At 44.0% G+C, this 20,805-nt stretch overlaps 2 protein-coding genes and 1 pseudogene across 3 annotated transcripts; 1 reads left to right on the forward strand and 2 right to left on the reverse strand.

Moving 5' to 3' along the window:
* The first annotated feature begins 4,487 nt into the window (after positions 1–4,487).
* On the forward strand, positions 4,488–9,836 carry LOC118473241 (plant intracellular Ras-group-related LRR protein 3-like; annotated as a pseudogene).
* LOC124310635 (deoxyuridine 5'-triphosphate nucleotidohydrolase) lies at positions 6,042–7,201 on the reverse strand. The gene is made up of 3 exons (NM_001401683.1): positions 6,838–7,201; positions 6,661–6,752; positions 6,042–6,560 (listed from the first exon to the last, which is right to left on the reverse strand). Exons 1-3 carry the CDS (start codon positions 7,167–7,169, stop codon positions 6,316–6,318), a joined length of 669 nt encoding a protein of 222 aa, NP_001388612.1. The 5' UTR covers positions 7,170–7,201; the 3' UTR covers positions 6,042–6,315.
* Positions 9,837–10,342: 506 nt separating the features above from the next.
* LOC542310 (GTP binding protein 2) lies at positions 10,343–16,629 on the reverse strand. 2 transcript variants are annotated; one of them, NM_001111895.2, is made up of 6 exons: positions 16,306–16,629; positions 16,107–16,201; positions 13,478–13,902; positions 11,921–12,284; positions 11,086–11,199; positions 10,343–10,689 (listed from the first exon to the last, which is right to left on the reverse strand). In NM_001111895.2, exons 1-6 carry the CDS (start codon positions 16,412–16,414, stop codon positions 10,654–10,656), a joined length of 1,143 nt encoding a protein of 380 aa, NP_001105365.1. In that variant the 5' UTR covers positions 16,415–16,629; the 3' UTR covers positions 10,343–10,653. The 2 variants fall into 2 exon arrangements, with proteins under 2 accessions (NP_001105365.1, NP_001388613.1); NM_001401684.1 differs by having other exon boundaries at positions 10,408–10,689; positions 13,478–14,571; positions 16,306–16,540.
* Between the last annotated feature and the right edge of the window lie 4,176 nt (positions 16,630–20,805).

Here is a 20,805-nt window from a genome sequence, read left to right on the forward strand (position 1 = left end):
TATTGAATCATCACTTCTTCTAAAGACAGTGACACCTATATCAGTGAAAAGACAGTTGTAACCCATTTTGCATAATTAAGATACAGAAAGCAAATTGTAATCTAATGAATCTACAAGAAAAAACATTGGAAATAGAATGGTCAGGAGATATAGCAATTTTACCAAGACCTTTGACCAAACCTTGATTTCCATCCCCGAATGTGATAGCTCGTTGGGGATCCTGGTTTTTCTCATAGGAGGAGAACATCCTTTTCTCCCCTGTCATGTGGTTTGTGCACCCGCTGTCGATGATCCAACTTGAGCCCCCGGATGCATAAACCTACAAAACAATTTTAGTTCTTGACTTTAGGTACCCAAATGGTTTTGGGTCCTTTGGTATTAGACACAAGAACTTTGGGTACCCAAACACAAGTCTTTGACCCCTTGTGCTTGCCCCCAACATACTTGGCAACTACTTTGCCTGATTTGTTAGTTAAAACATAAGATGCATCAAAAGTCTTAAATGAAATGTCATGCTCATTTGATGCACTAGGAATTTTCTTTCTAGGCAACTTAGCATGGGTTGGTTGCCTGGAGCTAGATGTCTCACCCTTACACATAAAAGCATGATTAGGGCCAGAGTGAGACTTCCTAGAATGAATTCTTCTAATTTTGCTCTCGGGATAACCGGCAGGGTATAAAATGTAACCCTCGTTATCCTGAGGCATGGGAGCCTTGCCCTTTACAAAATTTGACAATCTTTTAGGAGGGGCACTAAGTTTGACATTGTCTCCCCTTTGGAAGCCAATGCCATCCTTGATGCCAGGGTGTCTTCCATTATAGAGTATACTTCTAGCAAATTTAAATTTTTCATTCTCTAAGTTATGCTCGGCAATTTTAGCATCTAATATTGCTATATGATCATTTTGTTGTTTAATTAAAGCCATATGATCATGAATAGCATTGATATCAACATCTCTACATCTAGTACAAATAGTGACATGCTCAATGGTAGATGTAGATGGTTTGCAAGAATTAAGTTCAACAATCTTAGCATGTAGAATATCATTTTTATCTCTAAGATCGGAAATTGTAACTTTGCCAACATCAAAATCTTTAGCCTTAGCAAGCAAGTTTTCATTTTCATTTCTAAGGCTAGCAAGAGAAATGTTCAATTCTTCAATCTTAGCAAGCAAATCATCATTATTATCTCTAGGATTGGAAATTGAAACGTTACAAACATGAGAATCAACCTTAGCATTTAAACTAGCATTTTCATGTCTAAGGTTGTCAATCATCTCATGGCAAGTGCTTAGCTCATTAGATAGTTTTTGACATTTTTCTACTTCTAGAGCGTAAGCATTTTTAACCTTAACATGTTTCTTATTTTCTTTAATAAGGAAGTCCTCTTGAGTGTCCAAAAGGTCATCCTTTTCATGAATAGCACTAATCAATTCATTAAGTTTCTCCTTTTGTTGCATGTTGAGGTTGGCAAAAAGGGTACGCAAATTATTCTCCTCATCACTAGCATCATCATCACTAGAAGACTCATATTTAGTGGAGGAGTTGGATTTAACCTTCTTCTGTTTGCCGTCCTTTGCCATGAAGCACTTGTGGCCGACGTTGGGGAAGAGGAGTCCCTTGGTGACGGCGATGTTGGCGGCGTCCTCGTCGTCGGAGGAGTCACTAGAGCTTTCGTCGGAGTCCCACTCGCGACAAACATGGGCATCGCCGCCCTTCTTCTTGTAGTACCTCTTCTTCTCCTTTCTTCTCCCCTTCTTGTCGTCGCCTCGGTCACTGTCACTAGATATAGGACATTTAGCAATAAAATGACCGGGCTTACCACACTTGTAGCAAACCTTCTTGGAGCGGGACTTGTAGTCTTTCCCTCTCCTTTGCTTGAGGATTTGGCGGAAGCTCTTGATGACGAGCGTCATTTCCTCATTGTCGAGCTTGGAGGCATCGATTGGTTGCCGACTTGGTGTGGACTCCTCCTTCTTTTCTTCCGTCGCCTTGAATGCGACGGGTTGAGCTTCGGATGTGGTGGGTTCGTCAAGCTCGTTGATCTTCCTCGAGCCTTCGATCATGCACTCAAAACTTACAAAATTCCCGATAACTTCCTCGGGGGTCATTTTAGTATATCTAGGATTACCACGAATTAATTGAACTTGAGTGGGGTTAAGGAAAATGAGAGATCTTAGAATAACCTTAACCATTTCGTGGTCGTCCCACTTCTTGCTCCCGAGGTTGCGCACTTGGTTCACCAAGGTCTTGAGCCGGTTGTACATGTGTTGTGGCTCTTCCCCTTTGCGAAGCCGGAACCGACCGAGCTCCCCCTCGATCGTTTCCCTCTTGGTGATCTTTGTGAGCTCATCTCCTTCGTGCGCGGTTTTGAGTACATCCCAAACCTCCTTGGCGCTTTTCAACCCTTGCACTTTGTTATACTCCTCTCTACTTAAAGAGGCGAGGAGTATTGCTGTTGCTTGAGAGTTGAAGTGCTCGATTTGGGCCACCTCATCCTCATCATAATCTTTATCCCCTATGGATGGTACCTGTGCACCAAACTCAACGACATCCCATATACTTTTGTGGAGTGAGGTTAGATGAAATCGCATTAAATCACTCCACCTAGCATAATCTTCACCATCAAAAGTTGGTGGTTTGCCTAATGGGACGGAAAGTAAAGGTGCATGTTTAGAAATGCGAGGATAGTGTAAGGGAATCTTACTAAACTTCTTACGCTCTTGGCGTTTAGAAGTTACGGAGGGCGCATCGGAGCCGGAGGTCGATGTTGATGAAGTGTCGGTCTCGTAGTAGACCACTTTCCTCATCCTCTTTTGCTTGTCCCCACTCCGATGCGGCTTGTGGGAAGAAGATTTTTCCTTCTTCTCTTTGTGGTGAGAAGAAGATTTCTTCTCCTTCCCTTTGTTGGAGGAGCTCTTCTTCTTCTTCCTCCTCTTGGTGTGGGACTCTTCCGATGAAGTGCTCCCGTGGCTTGTAGTGGGCTTTTCGCCGGTCTCCATCTCCTTCTTGGCGTGATCTCCTGACATCACTTCGAGCGGTTAGGCTCTAATGAAGCACCGGGCTCCGATACCAATTGATAGTCGCCTAGAGGGGGGGGTGAATAGGGCGAAACTGAAATTTACAAATATAAACACAACTACAAGCCGGGTTAGCGTTAGTGATAAAGAAACGAGTCCGCGAGAGAGGGCGCAAAACAAATCGCAAGCAAATGAAGAGTGTGACACGCGGATTTGTTTTACCGAGGTTCGGTTCTCGCAAACCTACTCCCCGTTGAGGAGGCCACAAAGGCCGGGTCTCTTTCAACCCTTCCCTCTCTCAAACGATCCCACGGACCGAGTGAGCTTTCTTTTCTCAATCACTTGGAACACAAAGTTCCCACAAGGACCACCACAAGTTTGGTGTCTCTTGCCTCAATTACAAGTGAGTTTGATCGCAATGAAAGAATCAAGAAAGAAGAAAGCAATCCAAGCGCAAGAGCTCGAAAGAACACAAGCAAATCACTCTCTCTAGTCACTATGGCGTTGTGTGGAATTTGGAGAGGATTTGATCTCTTTGGTGTGTCTAGAATTGAATGCTAGAGCTCTTGTAGTAGTTGGGAAGTGGAAAACTTGGATGCAATGAATGGTGGGGTGGTTGGGGTATTTATAGCCCAAACCACCAAAAGTGGCCGTTGGGAGGCTGTCTGTTCGATGGCGCACCGGACAGTCCGGTGCACACCGGACATGTCCGGTGCCCCCGCCACGTCATCACTGCCGTTGGATTCTGACCGTTGGAACTTCTGACTTGTGGGCCCGCCTGGATGTCCGGTGCACACCGGACATCTCCTGCTCATTGTCCGGTGCGCCAGTATGGGCGCGCCTGACTTCTGCGCGCGCAGAGCGCGCATTTAATGCGTCGCAGGTAGCCGTTGGCGCCGAATAGCAGTTGCTCCGGAGTTGCACCGGACAGTCCGGTGCACACCGGACATGTCCGGTGAATTATAGCGGACTAGTCGTTGGAGTTTCCCGAAGCTGGCGAGTTCCTGAGGCTGCTCTTCCTTGGAGCACCGGACACTGTCCGGTGTACACCGGACAGTCCGGTGAATTATAGCGCGCCGGCCTGAGAAATTCCCGAAGGTGGCAAGTTCGAGTTGGAGTCCTCTGGTGCACCGGACACTGTCCGGTGGTGCACCGGACAGTCCGGTGCTCCCAGACCAGAGGGCCTTCGGTTGCTTCTTTGCTCCTTTGTTGAATCCAAAACTTGATCTTTTTATTGGCTGAGAGTGAACCTTTTGCACCTGTATAATCTATACACTTGGACAAACTAGTTAGTCCAATTATTTGTGTTGGGCAATTCAACCACCAAAATTAATTAGGGACTGGGTGTAAGCCTAATTCCCTTTCACTTGCTTACCTTACAAGTCGCGTCCCTTGTCTGCAGGTGTCCTCTCCTAAAAGCGTGTAGCTATGTAGCCGTGCCGCAACTTTAGAGATCTGACGGGTTCCATGGCGACGACGACTAGAGTAGAACGTTTGAAGATGATGGAGTCAAGACATCTCGTATCTCTTTACAGATTAGAAATATGGAGCCCTAAAAAATTGGGGCCCTATGCGATTAGCCCACTTGCGTTGGGCTTCAGACAGGCCTGAGTCACCAGTCACATAAGAGTTTGGGGGAAGACGGGGTTGAAATTCATAGTGATAGTGACACAAGTTATGTTGAACATATTGAGAGGGAGGATCATTCATCACCTAGTATCATGAAAGTATTTGGGATTCACCCTCAACATGTACATTCAAAACTAACGAGCTAAAGCTCAATTGCGCAAAGAGGGAATTGAGTTTCTCATAATCGCCTCCTCACTCAGTCTGTATGGTATTCCTATCGAATTGTCGTTGAATCAAGGCTTAAAATTCTCAAAAAAATGAAAGACTTGGGTCTTTATAAGAAAGATTCATATGAAGTTAACATATCATCAATAAATGGCACATGATGTTTATGTCCAATAATTGAGCAAGGGACAAGACACTAAGGCCCTGTTTGGGAACAAAGTTTTTGAAAACCACAGTTTTTGAAATACTACAATATACTTTAGTCATGACAATACCGCAGTTTACAATACCGCAGTTTTGAAAACTGAGGTCCAGAGCTAAGTTTGGAATGTCTTAAAACAACTATAGTATTTGCAATACTTCAGTTTTGAAAACAGAAATTTTAGCTAGCTTGCCAAACACCATTCTGTATATAATACTGCAGTATTTGAGAATACTACAGTATTCTTCCAAAACTGTGAAAAAACTTCACTCCCAAACACCCCCTAAGTATCAAATAAGACATACTTGAAAGGATAATAAGACACACTATTAGATTTATTATAAGGCAAACAATGATTTTTTTTTTTTTTTGCCTTTTAACAAGCATCATAGGCTGACTATTGACGGAACTCAGGTAAAACATGTAAGGCTAAATCTAATGACTTTTTCAACTATAGAAATCTAAGCATGACCTAACCTACCATGCTACTTTTATTGCATAGAAGATTTTGGTGGATGACAAGAACGGAAGAGAGTACAACCATTAATAACATTGTCTATGGTCTAATCTTTGATAAAGAAGATATCTGGATGAAATTCAAGATATGAAAAATACTCTAGCAAATCATCAATGAACAAAACGAGACTTTTACTGACGTTATTTATATTAAGAATAATATTTAAGATAGCGGTTTGAAGCTCTAACGAGTGTCTAATATGACTAATCTTTGTACTTGTGCCACCTGCCATATAGATTTGATGAGTGAGGCTACACCTATGTTCAGGGTCTACCGGAAACATCCTTAGATTCTCTTAAGATATAATCTATAGTTCATGTATTCGTATATCAATTAAAATTTACTAGAGAAAATTTATGAGTGATTGCTTTTGTTCTCGTTGTCACATACTTGAGAAGTCTTGTAGACATGTAGAATAGACAGGCAGTTATTGTCGTTGAATGGTCCATAGTCATGCAATTCCACACTTGCAAAGGCGAGCGAAATTATCGATAGCCGCCTCAAGTTGTTAGTAATTTGGGTATCAGGCCATATCCGCCGTCAAATTGGGCTTCTTCATGGGTCTAATGCGACAGTACTGCAGGATCATTAGACATTTTCAACATCACAGAATAGCGAGTTCTCGACAATAGTACGTGCATCGAGCTAACTACGCAACCTACGTACTAATCTCAATACTAATTATCGATAGCAGGATAGTGATGGTGAACATCACGATTTCTTAGAGCCAACAAAAGACACCAAGGCTTGCATCGCCATCCTAACCTAGACACCGAATCCCTTCAGACGCCGGTGGACCCGAACCCTCCGTCCCCACGGACGGTGGCGTCGAGGTCCTCCACCTCCGCGACCTCGGGCGTCGCGATCACCTCGATGATCATCTGCGCGATCCTGTCGCCGGGCTTCACGGCGAAGTCGGCGTCGGAGTGGTTGAAGAGGATGACGCCGACGGGGCCTCGGTAGTCCGCGTCGATCACGCCGGCGCCCACGTCGATGGAGTGCTTCAGCGCCAGCCCCGACCTGGGCGCTGCAAGGCGACCAGACCGGACAAACGTTTCCTCAAACACCCGCGGGGCGAACAAAACGGGACAGAAGCAAAAACAAGAGGGAGCGGTTTCGTCGCTCACCGATGCGCGCGTAGGTTCCGTGCGGGATGGCGACGCTGAGGTCGGTCGGCACGAGCGCCTTGCCACGCGCCGGCACCACCATCTCCTCGGCACTGCCAAACAACAAACCCATCAACAGGTCCGCGCGCCGCTGGGGATTCCATGGGCATTTAGGGGGTGCGGCGAGAAAAGGCGTACCTCGAGAGGTCGTAGCCGGCGGCGAGAGCGGAGCCGCGGGACGGCAGCACGGCCTTCTCGGAGAGCTTCTTCACCTTGAGCAGGGGAGAGATCTTGGAGATCTTCTGGGGAGGCTCCTGCACGGAGTCGGTGGCGGCGACGGTCTCGTCGACCGCGGCGGCGCCGTTGGAAGCGGCCATGACTAGCGTCGAGAGGCTTGTTGGGTGCAGGCGGCGGGAGATGAGGGAAAATATGGAAGGTAGTGGGCTGAGTGGACGAAGAGACGGCGGGCGCCGGGGGCTAAATAGGCAGGCGGCGGCGGGAGAATGGATGGCGCCAAAAATTCCCGCCATGTTTACTCTGCTGCTCGAAATTTTTGTCAGCCGGTTCGGTGGGTCTCTCGGCCTGCGGCCTGCCACCATTTTGAATGCCACCACCAGCCACCTAGGAGACGGAGCCTACTAGCCTTGGACTAGGATGGCTGGATACTTGGATAGCGGCAACTGTGCCAGCAAGTTCTGTTTGCTTCCTTGGATATAACCTAAGGTCATTTCTGTGGAAGTTTTATGGATTTTATTTTCATTAAATGGCATGTCACATAAGCATGATAACATGTTGTATAATTTAATAAAGAAATATATGACAAAATTTCATGAGGGATGAGAAAGTTTTATGGGATGAAACTTTGTATACACTGTTTAAATGTTGACATGTCGGTCTTAAAAATAGTGCCATGAAACCTTCCATTGAAAATGACCTTATTATCTTGTCCCTTGTGCAACCCATTTAATATCCCATCTTTTGAGAGGTCTTTAAAGTTTTAAATAAAAAAATACAAGACAAGCTTTTTACGAAGAACTCGACTCTAAACGACTCTCTATATAATGTTTTAAATTATATTTATAATTAAAGGCTCAATATTGTATCATGCAATCTATGTCCATACTCAGGGCCGGGCTTCACCCATGTGCGACAAGTGCGATTGCACAGGGCCCAAAATTCTGAGGGGTCTAAAAAACTTTTTAGCTCTATAGTAAGCCTAAACAATATGTATCAGTGAGCAGACTAACATTACACTATCTAAGCTGAACTCGGTTAGCAGCTAGTTTGCTGCTCTTCAAACACATCTAGTAAACCTTTTGCAATTCAGAATACATAAATTCTATTACAATGTAATTTTGATTTATTTTTTTTCTATAAAATAGGACATCTTTTAAATTTTAGTACAGGGCCTCTAAATTTACCGTCCCGTCCCTGTCCATACTTTAAACGTAATCTAAAGTCTATAGATATATACTGTGCTCTTAGTCCATCAGTAAGTGAGAAGAGAGAGAGAGATAGTCGGGTACAACAACTGAACAACACACTGATAACTTTAAAGTATGAGCAGAGATTGCATGATACAATTAAAAATATTCTCTTCATCACAAACTATAACTTTAAGTCGTGTTTGCTATTTTTGAAAATCAAATCATCTTAAATTTAAAAGCACTACATAATAAAATAATAACAATTAGAATATCAATTAAGTATTGAAAGATTTCTTTATTGATATATTTTATAGCATATCTATTTCATGTGGTAGATCTTTATACTTAATTAAATTTTAGATGTTTTAACTCTATGTTGAAGTTAAAATATTTTACTTCCTAATCCGTTTGACTTATTTTTACCAAGTGCAGGTAGATAGCACTATGGTTCTGTTCTTTAGCCGGTAAATTATACTATCTAACTCATTGCTATCAAACTACAAGTCGCTAGTTGAGCTTGATGTGAGTTATAATGGTCTCATTTATCAGCCGACAAGTGTTGCTTATGAGCTAGTAAATCTGCAATAACTTTGGATCCAAATGAATAAATTGTGTTCTCTTCCATCATCTGTTGTGAGATGACGTCGTTGTATCTTCTAGATGCCCATTTCAATGAACTATGCGGTCTGCCATCTGCTTTTGGGAAGCTTACCAGTCTTGAAATACTCAACCTTAGCAGCACCTTCAATGACTTAAAGGAGCTCTCCTCTTCGTTTGGTGATTTGCTGAATCTCCGTGAGCTTGACCTGAGCAACAATCAGATTCATGCTCTCCCTAACACTTTTGGTCGGCTGAAATTGGAGAAGCTCAACTTGGAGCAGAATCCCTTGGCCATGCCACCAGAGGTCATTGTGAACAAAGGTGTGAATGCAGTGAAAGAATATATGTTAAAGAGGTGGTTGGACATCTTGCTTGAAGAACAGAGCTTAGAAGTGTCATCGACTCCTAAGGCTGGTGCCAGTGCGGGCGGCAGCGCGGGCGAGAAGAGGCCGCTGCCGCCCGCGCGCGGGCGATAGGCGGGCGAGAGGCCGGCGCCGGGCGATGGCGCTGGCGCCCGGCGAGAGCGGGCGATATCGCCTCGCTCTCGCCCGCGCTGGAGCGCTCGCCTGGGCGAGAGGCGGGCGAGAGGGAGGCGAGAGGGAGGCGAGGCACTGGCGGGGCGAGAGCGCGGGCGAGAGCGACGTGACGCGATCTGATTGGTCCACGTGTCGCGATCTGATTGGTCCACGTGTGCTAGCCGTTGCAACTAGCCGTTTTTGACCGTTTGGAGCCCAAAAAATTCGAAAAAAATTGCAAAATATCACAAATTTCATCCCCAATCCCTCTATATATACTTTGTAATTTTATTTTAATTATCATGTTATTTTATTTTAATTATTACGTACTTTGTAATTTTTAATTCAATAAAAAATATTATGTTGTGTGTTTTCTCAGCGTTGAAATAAATCCGCGTGAATTACTTAATTCTGAAATAGAAAAGCTGACGTGGCTATAGCCTGAGGCTGTAGCCTGCTGCAGCCTGTGCACTGGAGCAGCCGGGGCGAGAGTGGAGGCGAGAGCTGACGTGGCAGGGGCGAGAGGGTGGACTCAGCCTAAGGTTCGGTTGGCTCGCAGCGTCTCCTGGGTCATGGACGTTTCTGGGAGTTTGGCTGGGTTCTTAGTGGGAATGACAAGTCAATGAAAGATGCATACCTGGAACAACAGTTTTGATATTTGATGTTTCCCTCGCCTCGCATCATGTACATTTATTTATTATTATTATTTTATGACTTCGAGAGTACACTCAAGATAAACATTTGCTTCGCCTTGCCTCATGCACATATATTAAATACTAGTATTTTGTAGTTAGTTGCCAGTGCATTATTATGATTATTTATAATATTTTTTTCTTTATACAAGACAAGTGGATATGAAAAGGCAAGTTTGAGAACCCCATTTTCCAAAGGATTTACATTTTTCCAAGAAAATTAGTTTATTTTCTCTTGGAGAAATAGAAATCACTTAAAAAATAGTTCCCAAACTAGCCCCAGGGAAGGAAGTGAGGCAAAGTTTGAATCCTGCACGCCCCATTCTTTGCTCGCCAGTCGCTGGGGCAAAGGGAGGGAGGAGGATGCACAAAGAAATTCATGCTTCAAAAGTGTGGTGATTACTAAACATAAAATGCATATAGTACGCCCCATTAAGCTAATGTTCTTAATTCAGCAAATGGACAAACTGATATGATAAATTGATTAAGGAAATACATGCTACTTCACAAAACCTGAAAAGATCAAACGGTTGTACAAAGAAAAGGGCAGATCACACGTTACTGATATTCTCGTAATAACAGTATAAACAGTTACCAACTCAACAAGATGTAGCGCCGTGACACTGACAAATTGCACATTTTTCCATTAAACATAGCGCGAACAGAGCTTACAAAACAACAAAGGGATTCCCAGGAACAAGTCGAGTTGGTCACCAATCACCACTGTCCGTTGTTAAGGGGCAACAAGGAACATACAACATGGGGGAGAAAAGTTGGCCTTCAAACTATCTTCCGGTGTCCACTGAAGGCCCAAATCTGTAAATTTTCAACAATTGACACCATCGATATAAAAAATACTGAAATTTGCACCAAACTACTATTTATCTGGGAATTCTCAGGATTAGTGATAGAATATGCTAAGAGTGGGGAAAAAGAAGAGTATAATCCATTATTCCATCCTAGGTACCAAGAACTAAGAAGTACCGTATTTCAATCCAAAGAGTATTCGTCATCAATACCAAGTAAAGATTTAACCAGAGTACTCTAATGAAAGGTATTCACTTTGAGTAGGGTTTAACAAACAGCATAAGCTGAGTATGCATGTAGTACAACTACTACTTCAGTTAGAGTAAAACTGTTAGTGTCAAAGGCAACAATTCAACAAAACTGAGGAAGCAGTCAATGAAAATGATCTTTCTTAAGTGTCCTTACCTTCAAATTTTTGTCCCAGCTTCCTGTACACAATGCACTCCCATCAGATGACATCCCGAGGCAACTTATACGGCCATCATGGGAGTTTTGCAGGTTTCCCAAATTAAGTACCACCTGCAAAATTTCAACGGAAATTGACAACAGAAGGTACTATAAACAATAATGACAAACAGATAAAAAATAACGGAGGTGACCGACAAGCCTTCACAATAACTTGAACTCAGATAAGCTTTTAAATGCAGGTATACAATTATCCATTAAGTTGGCCTAAATCAAAACCAACGTTCTAAACCTCTTGGCATATAGCACTAACTAGGAATCTCTTGATACAATACAAGGTGATCTGCAGCAGCATCCTCTAAATTTGTATGCATGACCTGCCTAGTCTAGGTTGATGATATATGTGGACTAATATGGAAGGAACCGAGGCTAGGTTACTTATTCATGAGGTCCTGGGTCCAATGCAAACATCAATTCATGCAATTGCAATAGTTGCTGAGGAGCATTTCAAATAAAAATTTAGGCAGTTAGTTCATCATATTCCATTGCTTTCTCCCGTGGCTAGATTTCGCATTTGTATGCTTATATTGCTACTGACTGGCAATGGAGTTATGCTTATCTAACATAAAGATTATATCACTAGTGTTAACTGATTGCCTAACATTGAATTTATGTGGCTCACACCAAGTGAACTGTATGTCATATTTTTCTCGATTAAGAAAACCGTGGCGAAACAGTAAAGTGTACCAGTAACTTGTTGATTATGGGCATTAGTTTTCCTTTGTAATATAAAATAAGCTGTATTCAATCCATGGTAAATGGTAAAAATGCAAACCTCGGCGAGAAGTGTGTCCCACACATAACAGTCACCATTGGAGTAACCAGCAAAAAGTAGCCTTCCTGATATTGAAAATGCAATAGATGTAACAGTAGGTAGTTCATTACTATTTCTATCAGGCTCCCTACTGTACACCTGAAGTTGATGCCCTGTTCTCATATCAAATAATCTACATGTGCCATCATCTGAGCCAGTACCAAACCTATGGCCATCAGGGAAAAACTTCACACTGTTAACATCATCCTCATGTCCATGGTAGGTTCGAACAGCTCGACTTGCAATTCTGATATCCCACAGCCTCACAGTTGTATCACATGAGCCAGAGACAAACATATTTGTATTTGATGAGTTGATGGACACACTGAACAAGAAAGGGAAAGGTCAGAGAATTCAAAACCAAACTCCAAATATCAATGATAACCTGATAAACCAGCACTTTCAGTTAAAAAACGCAACATAAATGTGCTACCATATGTTACTTTGGTTCATGTATTTGCTGCATAGACAACATATTTTGCACATGCGTCTGCTAGACTAGTTGGTAAGTAGTGCCCAATTGTACTAGGGCAATTGCATCCATAATAAGTGATGTAATATCAGCAATCTTAGGCAAGAGTGTTATCCAAATGCCTACTGTGCTACCATGTGAAGACCTTACCACTCCACCTCCGGTCCAACAAGCACGCACATGCGCACACAATACCAAATACTCCATCCATTTCAATTTATAGGTTGTTTTGGATTTTGTAGATACATAACCTCTATTATGTATTTAGACATATTGTATATCTAGCTATATAGCAAAAATTGAAAAGCCAAAACGACCTATAATTTGGGTCAGAGAGTGGAAAAATGCACTACCAAGTCATATCTCATGGTGGATCAATGAAACTAATCTGATATTGTAGATATTGGTGCATTTTCAATAAACTTAGTAAATAGTGTTAAATGCACTGAAACCCTAACCCTAATGTGGGTTGGGAATGTATTAGTATAGCAGAGTATGTGGGCCAAAGCCCATTACAGGAGAGAATACACACACAGTTACCTAAGGCTATCTCCAGCAGTTTACCCATACCCATACTCATAGTCAAACTCTACTCTGTGAATAGTAGAGTCTACAGTGCAAAACAGTGTTTTGGGTAACTAGAACTGCTGCACAAATAGAGAAGTTTGATTTATGACAAACTAAAATACCAACAATTTGGAATGGAAGGAGTACTTGTTATTACTAAAATTACATTCAGTACTAAAAAGTACGTTTTCATTGTCCAACTGTAACAGCAGACAAATACAAACCAGTCATTGTAGGTAAACTTTATTCAAATCCACATGAATAATATTCAGTTTACAAAGAAAACTTTAGAAGCAATAGGGATAATTTGATCATCGAACATTGACATATTGGTAAAGCTAGCAACCTAGTGTGCACCAGCCTAAGTTAAAAATGTACAAATGAGAAGATACCAATTAACTTTGAGGAGAGAAATCAGAAGCGCTACACATGGCACTAAAATATTCAGTCTTCAAAAAATCAGAAGCACTACCAATTACCTTTGAACATCAGCTGTATGCCCTGATGGGAATTCACCACCAAATATTGATATCCTCTGTCCAGTAGTAACATCCCAAAGAACACATGTTTGATCACCTGAACTAGTAATAAGACGTGTTTCCTGATCTGGGACATATTGACATGATGAGACATAGCCCTTGTGTCCAGTAAGAATTCTTGATACTGGCATGTTCCCATCTCTGTCTGCTTGAGAATTGAGATTGAAAATAGAGCACGCACTATCAAGACCACCACAGGCGACAGATTGGCCATTGGGTGCAAAAGCACACGCCATAACCCATGGGCAATGCAGCTTTATGGCATGTGTTTTCTGGCTTGTCAATGCATTCCACACAATTAACCTTCCATCTTGAGAGGCACTGACTATCCAATTCTTTTCAGGGGTCCAATCCAGAGAATATACCTGTGATGATTGATGACTTAGGAGTTAATAGAATACCACTAAACCATTTGATGCAGCAATTTTGCAAGTAGTACCCTACACAGATAGCTGAAGTGCTGAATTTCCAAGAATCACCGCAAAATCCAAATATATGCAATTATGCATCTTCGAACAGGTGGAAGTCCATGTCTCCAAAAGTTTTCATAACTTTAGCAACATGATGAGGTGTTCTGCTCTAGTTAAATGGCCCTCACAAAAAAATACTCTAGTTAAATGGCAATAAATCTGGAAGATCCTAATTTTTAGCAGCAGGGAGGAGGCTTGCCTCGGTTTATCCCTTCCCCAGGCCCCTTTTATCAAAGCTAGGGCAAAAGAAGGCTGCCAAGTGCCACCAAAATAATGGGATGATATAATCCTTGTTAGCTTGCTTCTGAAGAGAAAGAATGATTTCCCTTTTACAATGATGATTTGACTTGCCCCCTAGAAATAATCATTATCCCCCCTCATATAGTAGAATTGCAGAATTGTTTACTTGTACCTCTAGCTACCAATTATCGAATAATATTTCAGTGACAGATCCATGCAGCGCTAAGTATCTCTGCAACAGAATGTACATGCAGATAATCCTGTCCCACAGCTCAAACATCAACCTCGCAACGGTATCATTTTCTTCTTCATTACTCTGGCAGTCTGGCTCCATGTAATTATCATATATTAATCATCTTTGAGGAAAAAACAAACATATAATGAAGCAAACTTATCACTCTGATAAATGAAAGCTACCAGTTTATCCACAATCCATTCTACAACTACAATTGGTTTTCAACCAATAACATGTAAGTGATATAGTGATCATATGAATGCACTACGTGAAATATGTTGAACTATATATTTGTAACAAAAAGGAACCTTTTCTATGGAAGACACTCCGTGTTATCACCAGTTACAGCACCAATAATTACTTCAACTGAATGATGATCGCCCAGCTTAATACATATCCAGTTGTACCATTGATTCTCTCTTGTATAGTTGATGGTTAAGTACTAGAGTTGGCTTTTTCCCTCGGGGTTATGGAAAGAATGGATATGAAGTGCCCTCATTGCTCGCTAATATTTTAAATCTTATTATAGCGACCTATGGTTATCAAAATTCAGATTCACACTTTGATTCAACATAAAGATGTATTCTGCCTGAAGATAATATTATCTGATTAGGCACAACCATATGGTGTTAATTTACTGTAACCAGAGCCAAGCTGTGCCTACATAATGCAAAGTACCCAAAATTCTATTCGCTTGGTAAGATTAGCCTGGTATGCTTGAAGAAAGTAAAATCATACATGACAAAACTTACATACTGATGGTCTGATGGACCCATTCCAGTTGTTGATAAATGTTTACAAACCTTGATCCGTGAACCCTGCACTTGCAGTTTTCAAAGTTCTATATGGCTCACTTAAAAATTCTCATAGACCAAATTGCACTCCGATTTAACCTTACCAGTTACTACACATTCTGTCACAGTAAGGCTTATATAATTACGGATGCAATGCCAAATTAATATAGTTAAGAACCATTTTGTGGCCAAATGCTGCAAAACGCCCATAACAGTTTTATAAATTAGTAGTACCTTGCTTGCTGGATGAATCTGATGATACACTTTCTACAGGACAAAGTTAATTGAGCACTTACAAACTCTGTCCCCTTAAACGTGCAAGGGCCTTCAAATTTTGAACCAATAACCTTGTAACGTGCATCCAACCTATAATTCCCAATTCCCAAACCACAAGTCGACCTCTCTGTAATCAACAATACTGTGTCTACTGTCTAGAGAAACTTGAATGGTGCTAAACCCTGGTAAATTAGGCGAAATCTTTTAAAATATCCAAAGGAAGTTGAGGGATTGAGGCTGAAGGTACATCACAAGGAGCCACGTCCAGGACCAACAAAACGCCATCCATGTCAACAAGCACGCACCATGGAGGCGATCCTATTGACCAGTTAGTATTACAATTTACACTATTACTTATTACTCACGACGAACAACATCGCAGGTAGAAATTGCTAGCACTAGCGACTCCAATTTCCAAATTCCACAATCGCAAATGAAAATAAAAAAAGGGTCCCAACCATCTCACACTTTCAATTGCACACGAGCAAACGGAAACTAAGGGAAAAGTCGCAAAAGTTGTGCCGAAATGGAGGTGAGAGACCAAAGTCAACAACCTTTCCGCTATGGCCCTGCAGCGTGCGGCAGCAGACCAGATCCGTAGGGTTGAAGCTCACCGGCACCCTCCCCTGCGACTTGGAGTACCTCGCCACTGCACCGCGCAGTCGAGCGCACACATAGAAGTCAGCAAATGCACGCGAATTCCCCGAACCTCACGAGAGGGTTCCCGACGAGGAGGGGGGAGGGATGCCTCACCGTCGGTGTCGAGGAGCGTCTCCCGGCGCTGGCGGAGGCGCTCGCGCAGGGAGTTCACCGACGCCGTAGCTGCGGCGTGCTTCTCCTTGAGCTCCGCCACGGACGCCATGGGTGCCGCCCGCTAGCCTCGCGCCGGAGGCCGCCGCCTAGGGATTGAGTGCACGCGGGTCGGGGTCTACGAGGATCCACGCATGAAGCGGAAATTCCAATGGCTGCGGACTGCGGTTATGGTACGGGGAGCTCCCGGTGGAGGAGGTGGCCGCTGGACTCAGAGGAGATTAGGACAGGCGGCGGCGCCGACAGCGACGGCAAACTGACAAAGTGTGAGGGAGGTTGGGGCAGGTTTTGCCTCTTGGGAAGAGGTGGGGGCTAGTTGCTCGCCCGTACAGCGCATGACATCTGGGTCCCACCGTGGGCCCGGATGGTGTGTGTGGGTGGGTGGGGGAGGGGGTATGGCAGGCGCAGGCTGCTGAGGTGCTGGGACTGCAGTGACCGTTGAGGTTGGACACAGGTCGCGGCTCGCGAGCTATGAAAACAGGGTAAAAGATCATCGGGCCATGTCTGCTTCTTGGCACTAAATTTTGACACGGTAAAGATTGATGAGCTAAAGTTAGATAAAAAATCGTTATAAATTTAGTAAATTATTCCCTCCGTCCATTATATAAGGTAACTTATATTTAATTTTATATATTACTATATCGATGTACGTATATATAGATAGAGCATGCTTTATATTATGGAACAAGAAAAAAAATTACGCCTTATATTCTGTGACGGAGGGAGGACGGAGGGAGTATACGGAGATTGGAAAATTTTAGTAGCACGCTAAATAATAACGAAAATCATGTCTTCCCCGTTTTTTGGTTTAACATATTGAAGGCCAAATAATCGAACCCTATATTCCTGGTAAGTAGTTGAAAGCTGACTTTGCTTTTTTTTAATAAGGGTCTATTTAATAGAGCTTCACTTCAATAACTTTAGCTTCGGTTTTCCAGATTCACCATAAAACAACTCTAATAAATTGTTGAGGTGGATTCGAGAAGTGTTTGGTCTACACATAAACTCCAGTGTCTGTAATACAATTGATTTGTGTGTCACGAGAGAACCGAAGAGGTATTTGTAATACAATTGATTTGTGTGTCACGAGAGAACCGAAGTGGTATGTTATATAACGAGTGACATGGTGGTTAATTTTCGTGCAACTTCGTGAGAAAGTATGAAAGCAATGTTTGTGAAGCACCATTTGAGGGTCTTTGTGAATTTTATGAAGTTGATCACTAGTGTCGGTGTTTTGTATCTCGCTCCGACAAGTAAATTTATTGTGTGTGTTCTGAGCTCCAGAGGGTGTGCGCGGAGGGCGCAAGATTTATACTGGTTTGGTCAGAACGTCCCTACATCTAGTCATCGGTGGCTTGCGCTACCGGCTCCATTGATAATCAAACGCGTAGTATGGGTTACAAGCAGTCGAGAGAGGGAGGAGAGACTCCATGATCTCTTTACCGGGTGGAAGTGGAGCTTTAGAAGCTAAGAGGTGGAGTCCTAGCTAAGTCTTGGCTTGGTGGGGCTCCGGCCTCCTGGTCCTCGTCGACGCTCTTCCTCTTATCCGTCCTTGTGAGTTCGTCTCCTTATGACGGCGTTCGGTCGTCTCCAAGTGTCCTTCTATTCATTTCTTCTCAATCCCCTTGCGTAGAGACCAGTCTCTCCCTTTTTACAGGCGGGGTTAGGGGTCGACCAACGGTGACTTACTGACTTCTATGGGAAGGAGTTGTAAGGCAGAGTAAAACCAATGTTTTACCCCGGGGGAGTCCATGCGTACTCGCGGGGACGACGATGGTCCCAGACACCATCATTGCGGCTATGTCGACCCTGGCTTCTGTAGCCTAGGGATCGATGCAGTCCTGTCGGTTACCATAATTAGGGGTACCCCCAACACTCCTAAACTCGGCTGGTAATCACCATCAGCGCAAACTGCAGAAACTGATGGGCACAATTCAGGTCAAGGCTTCAAGGGACATGGTCTCGCCTTGCCCGAGCCCAGCCTCGGGCGGAAACTGTAGTCCCAGGCGAATTCACGCCTCGCCCGAGGGCCTCCTCAAGCAACGGGCGCACCCTCGACTCGCCCGAAGCCCAGCTCGGGCAGGCTTCGTAGTGAAGCAACCTTGGCCAAATCGTTTGACCAACCGACCGTATCGCAGGCGCATTCAATGCAAGGATCGCCTGGCATCTTATCGTGACACGCGCGCCTCAGTCGGCAAGGTCGAAGTCCGCAGTCACTTCGCCCTCCCACTGACTGACCTGACAGGAAAACAGCGCCGCTCGCCCCTCTCCGACTACTGTGCCACCCGCTAGGGTGAGGCTGACAGCAGCTGAGTCTAGCCTCAGGCGCCACAGGAAGCTCCGCCTCGCCCGACCTTGGGCCTCGGCCTCAAGAGAAGTCTCTGCCTCGCCCGACCCCAGGGCTCGGCCCCCGCCTCGGCCTCGGAAGGTGGTCTCCGCCTCGCCCGACCCCAGGGCTCGGCCTCAACCTCGACCTCGGAAGGTGGTCTCCGCCTCTGTAGGATCTAGGACACCGGCTAGAGGGGGGGTGAATAGACGGTTTTGACTAAAATAAAAAATACTAAATAAATTTAATCAATACAACAAGAGGAATAAATTCTCTAGTGACAATAAGTAAACAATGTATGAAAAACAACTACGGAGATTGAATACTTGAAGAACAATAAGCAAATGACTAATCAATTGCAAGGCAATAAGTAATGCGAGAAGGTATAGACACCGAAATTTATCTCGTGGTATCGGTGATTTGCCGATCACCCCTAATCCACGTTGAGGTGGACTTCAAGCTCTCACTTGCTCCTCTATCAAGACACAACTTGATCTTTGAGCCAAGTGGACAAGAAATCACTCAATACCTCGATTCCACTAATGTCACCTTTGCCGCTCCGGCGAGGTAGGCGCGAACCCCTCACAATCAACACCGCGGCTTCTCCACAATCTTCTTGGAGAGCTCGACGGAGACAATCACCCGAGCCGTCTAGGAGGCGGCAACCTCCAAGAGTAACAAGCCAATGACGCTTGCTCGGTGTACCACCTAGTGCCTCAAGAATCACCAAATGATGCAAATGCACTAGGAACCCTCAATCTCTCACTAGAATGCAATCTCAAGCAAAGAGTGTGAGAGAGTGAGTTGGAGGATCACAAATGAGCTCAATGTGTGCAAGGAATGGCCAAGAGAGCTCTCTCACACGAGCTACCCTTCTATTTATAGTCCCCCATCAAAATCCAACCGTTATGTGCAAAAGGCAGCAGTTCTGCGCACACGCGGACCGTCCGCGCCCTAGGGCCGGACGGTCCGCCGTACATATAACGGCTATAATGACCGTTTGAAACATGTCAGAGCTGACACAAAAAGGTGGGTCCGGACAGTTCGCCCTTCAAGGCCGGACCGTCCGCGACCTGGCAGCTTGAAACACCCGAGCCTCGGATCAAGAGAAGTTAACACACGCGGACCGTCCGGCTATAAATCCCGGACGGTCCGAGACCTGAGACAGTACTGTCCGGACTGGTCCCCCGGACAGTCCGTAGTACAAATCTACAAAAACACACAGTCCCTGTCCAAAAACGAGTTTGACACTTGCGGACCGTCCGCCCATCACAGCCGGACCGTCCGCCTATAATTCAGGGACTGCCCGAAGCCACCCTTCTCTGGTTATGACTGCGGACGGTCCGGCCCTAAAGCCCGGACGGTCCGCAGTGCAATAGAACAAGGTATCCACACAAGTGGTCAGACTTCGGACCCCCTCTGGAGGATCGCGGACGGTCCGCCCCCAAGGCCCGGACAGTCCGCGCGTCCATGACTTCGCAATTTTCAAACATGCTTTTGAAAGAACTTTTAACTTACGAAATGTGAAGCGCTGTTAGTCCTCATGCAAATGCAACTACTTGATGCTCTATGAGGCACTAAGTTTTACACAGATCTAAGTCATTGAACCCTCTTAATAGTACGGCTATCTAGCCTACTAATCCGGTCAGGTATCTTCTCTAAACTCTTCAAGACCGGCAAAAATGAAACCTATATTATACCTTTTCCTTCATCTGATTCACAACCAATGCGTATGATTCTTCAACATTTCCTGTTCTATGTGGTCCAACCCTGCATTCTTATTTCTCTTAGAATCGTTAGTCCACAAGCAGTTGTCATTAATTACCAAAACATTACCAAAGGGGCCTAGATGATTCACAATCTCCCCCTTTTTGGTAATTGATGACAACACTACATAATATATTAAAGAGAAGTTTAGTTTTTCCAAATCTCCCTCATACCTAAGGTATAAGATAGATCTTGGAGATGAGTTTCATAGGACTTATCTTGATTTGAAGTTCTGTCCGAGAGATAGATAAATCCCAATAAAAACTCAGTATATAAGAAAGGCTCCCCCTAAGTGTGTGCAGGATTATTTGAAGCTGAAGATATAACACACATAATATATTGGAGTTTGA

Source organism: Zea mays, chromosome 1 (genome assembly GCF_902167145.1).
Source record: "Zea mays cultivar B73 chromosome 1, Zm-B73-REFERENCE-NAM-5.0, whole genome shotgun sequence".
Taxonomy (NCBI): domain Eukaryota; kingdom Viridiplantae; phylum Streptophyta; class Magnoliopsida; order Poales; family Poaceae; genus Zea; species Zea mays.